General features: G+C 42.8%; 1 protein-coding gene across 1 annotated transcript; it reads left to right on the top strand.

Annotated features, from left to right (window-relative positions):
- Nucleotides 1–1,517: 1,517 nt before the first annotated feature.
- LOC110855113 (SH3-containing GRB2-like protein 3-interacting protein 1) lies at nucleotides 1,518–2,780 on the top strand. Its single transcript, XM_022103533.1, has one exon. The coding sequence runs from the start codon at nucleotides 1,518–1,520 to the stop codon at nucleotides 2,778–2,780; it is 1,263 nt and encodes a 420-aa protein (XP_021959225.1).
- Nucleotides 2,781–3,198: the final 418 nt, after the last annotated feature.

Genomic DNA, 3,198 nt, shown 5'->3' with positions numbered 1-3,198 from the left:
CGTCAGCATGATGTTAATAATGCAGGGTTCGCCCGGATTTTCATCCCAGAAATTTTTGTTTTCATTTAATAACTAGGGTTTGTTATGCTATCCAAAACGTGCATGCAGGTCTAAATCATAAATAATTCTCCCTCCTCTCAAATAATTGGACCATTTATTCCATTCAAATTACCAAAACTGGTTCGGTTTGCGTCATGGTAATACCTACTTGTTTTCTTTCACAACCGTCTTGACTAATATTTGCTATTTTGAGCTTCACCAAAAATTTTGGCTCGAGTAACAAATTGTCCTTGGCTACTCGAGTGGTAAAAATTTTTTATTTCCCTTATGTCCCATTTTGGGCACGTCATCTTTTAATCGTTTGCAGAGTTTGGTTTTCGCGTACCTAGTTGAAATTCTCACCCGGCGGTGGCTGCGCTATTTGGGGTGCAAAATTTCAGGGCCTGCAAATTTGTTTGGCAGGTGTTCAAATCAGTGCTTAGTTATCTTCTAATTTAAAAAGAAAATAAAAATATTTCTGACTTCTTCTAACCATATCAGGACATCGGGCATTTTGCCAGGTTTAAAATAATATTGATGCAGTAGTTACGGCACTGTGACTTCTTATAAATACAACTTTAGTAGAGTTTTACCCTCTTTCCGCGACCCCGGACTTCTTCATCTCTGCTCTTGAGCTCCAACCATAAGAACTCTTCACATCACACTTCTGGCCTAAAACCAGGCTGATGATGTATGAACATAATTTTTTGTGTCACCCTTAATGTTAACTTTGGGGTATAAATTTTTTGGGAATTTTTGACCCCACTCCGAACCCTTTAGCTTCAAAATTGACGGAGTTCCAATTTTTATTTCATGCCCGGCAAGGGTAATTGTCCAAAAGCTTCCCTTTGTCTCATATGCATAGTTTACATACACGGTGCTGTTATATCCACGTCTCATCCACGTCATTGGACAATATGCATGTCCGACTCGTCAGACACAACTTGTACCAACTTTCACTCATTTTAGGGGAATTCGTTCGCAAACCAAAGGGAAAAAATTAGTGCATTCAATTCAGGATCCTCTTTTGATCGAAAGACAACTTCAGCGTCCTAGTCGATTGGCTTCTGGCCTTCGCTCCCTTTTTTGAATAGCCACTCCCACTACCAGCAGCGAGCCTATTCAGGTTTGGGTGGGTGTAGTCTCTTCGCCGGTTGAAAGGATGAGACTTCTGCTTTCCTCCGAGAAATGGTGCAAATAATGTGTGCACAACAAATGACGATCTCTTTAATGCAACGCCAATTTATTGTCACAATTTAACTCACTAATTATTACACCAATTGTCCACTATTAGGACCACTGTCTCAGCAGTAAGTCTGCTCTGTTCCTATTCTAAACTACGACTCTTTTCTACCTCTTGTTAACCTTTACTCAAATCCAAGGTTAATTGTTCATTGCCTTTCTTTCTCTTGCCAACTCACCACCAACGCGAATCAAAAATAGTGGGGCGACTTAAGACACAAAAAAGAGAGATTTTCATGCATGAAAAGCTTATATTACGCAAAACCCTTCAAGGGTGGTTTTCTGTGCCCACCGCGGGTAATCCAAGTGAGTCAAGTACCAGTTGGTCATCAGGTCAGTCCAACGAATTATTTCCTTCATTAAAAACTAGCCTTCCTCCCATTACCGACCCACTACTCCCTACAGGGGAAGTACATAGCCCTGTACCGCCAATTCGAAAAGGTCGACGGAAATTAACTTTGGGTCCTTCAGTTCAGCCTTCCGCCCCACCAGAGTGGGTAAATCCACCTGAATATTCGACATTACCCACCTCTCGGGATTTTTCTTCTTCTGTGGCGCATCCTTTTCAATTTCAAGTACCCACTTTTTCCCGGAACAATTCTGTAGAATTTACATCTAAACCACTCCCTTCAAAGAAAAAACAACCTTTCTTAGTTACACTTCCAGAAGAGGTTTTATTTAACCCAGAGGAGGAAGAGGCTTTCCTTAACCCTGCGGAGGAAGAGGCTCCTCAACCTGTAGCCAATCCTGCACCTTATTTCCCCTTTTGTCCTGACATTCATTTTAAAGTAATAGAAATCAAGTCAACCGATCTTGCTGAGCCTCCACAGCTTGTCGAAACTGAACAAGTGATTAAACGCGAGTTTATCTTCAATACACCTTTACGAACTCCATCTTCATCTCGACGACAAATTACAGGCAGCAAAGGTTCGGTTAAAAAGGAAGTTAAGGTAGACCCAAGCCCTGCAGACTCGCCGGTCAGTCGGCCTGAAAGTAGTCGGCCTGTTCATCGGCCATCACTTGGTTTATTTGAGCAAGCCTTCAAGACCCTTAAGGAGCATACTTGGTGGAAACCACCTCCTGTTACTAGCACAGTAGTCCAACCCGCTTCTCCAATTACTTGGCATACTCCGACATCTTCAAAGGCCTCAGGCACTAAGTCCACTTCAAAGGCATCAGGCTTTAAGTCCCCTTCAAAGGCGTCAGGCTCTACGTCCCCTTCTAAGGCAACAACTCCCCCACCGCGTCCGCCTACTCCACCACCGCGTCCACTTACACCACCCCCACTCATAGTATCAAAAATTTTTGCTAAAAAGAAACGTACTACTATAGCCATTCCAGCCACAATGACCAACCCTACACACTACCTTCCACCATTTTCCCAAATTGATGTGCAGTTTGATGGTCGTACATCAATCAAGGAGTTCCTCCAAAGATACGAACTGTTAGCTATTTCGTACGGCTGGTCCGAGGCGGACAAATTAAGATTTTTCCCGTAATACCTTCGTGACGGGGCGAAGGCGTGGTATGACATGTATCGCCACGCACAGGCTAAACTTTTAACAAAAACCTACATGGATGTCGACTTAGTATGGGCCAATCTCAAAACTGAGATAGAAGCTGCCTACGCTATAACTGAAACACAGGAAAACATAGCATTGCGGCTCAAAGAGGTCACTTATCAGAAGTGTGGATCCGCCCTTAGCTATGTATATGCAGTTTTATCCCTGTTACAAAGAATGGATGCTGGAATGACCGTAGAAAAGCGAATTAAGTATCTACTAAAGGGTCTACCCCCTGACCTTGCGGTAAAAGTTTATGACCAACGGCCGAAGACCGATATGGAGGTAAAAGATATCCTCCTCCACCATGAAAAATTTCTGGCGATGTATCCCCAAAAATCAAATCAACTTCAAA

Source organism: Folsomia candida, unplaced genomic scaffold, assembly GCF_002217175.1.
Source record: "Folsomia candida strain VU population unplaced genomic scaffold, ASM221717v1 Fcan01_Sc011, whole genome shotgun sequence".
Taxonomy (NCBI): domain Eukaryota; kingdom Metazoa; phylum Arthropoda; class Collembola; order Entomobryomorpha; family Isotomidae; genus Folsomia; species Folsomia candida.
The sequence above is the reverse complement of the archived record's forward strand: the minus strand, read 5'-3'. Positions and strand labels throughout refer to the sequence as shown.

What these genes read in the sequence shown, in the direction of transcription:
- LOC110855113 (XM_022103533.1), top strand. Translation starts at nt 1,518, where the DNA reads ATGCATGAAAAGCTTATATTACGCAAAACCCTTCAAGGGTGGTTTTCT.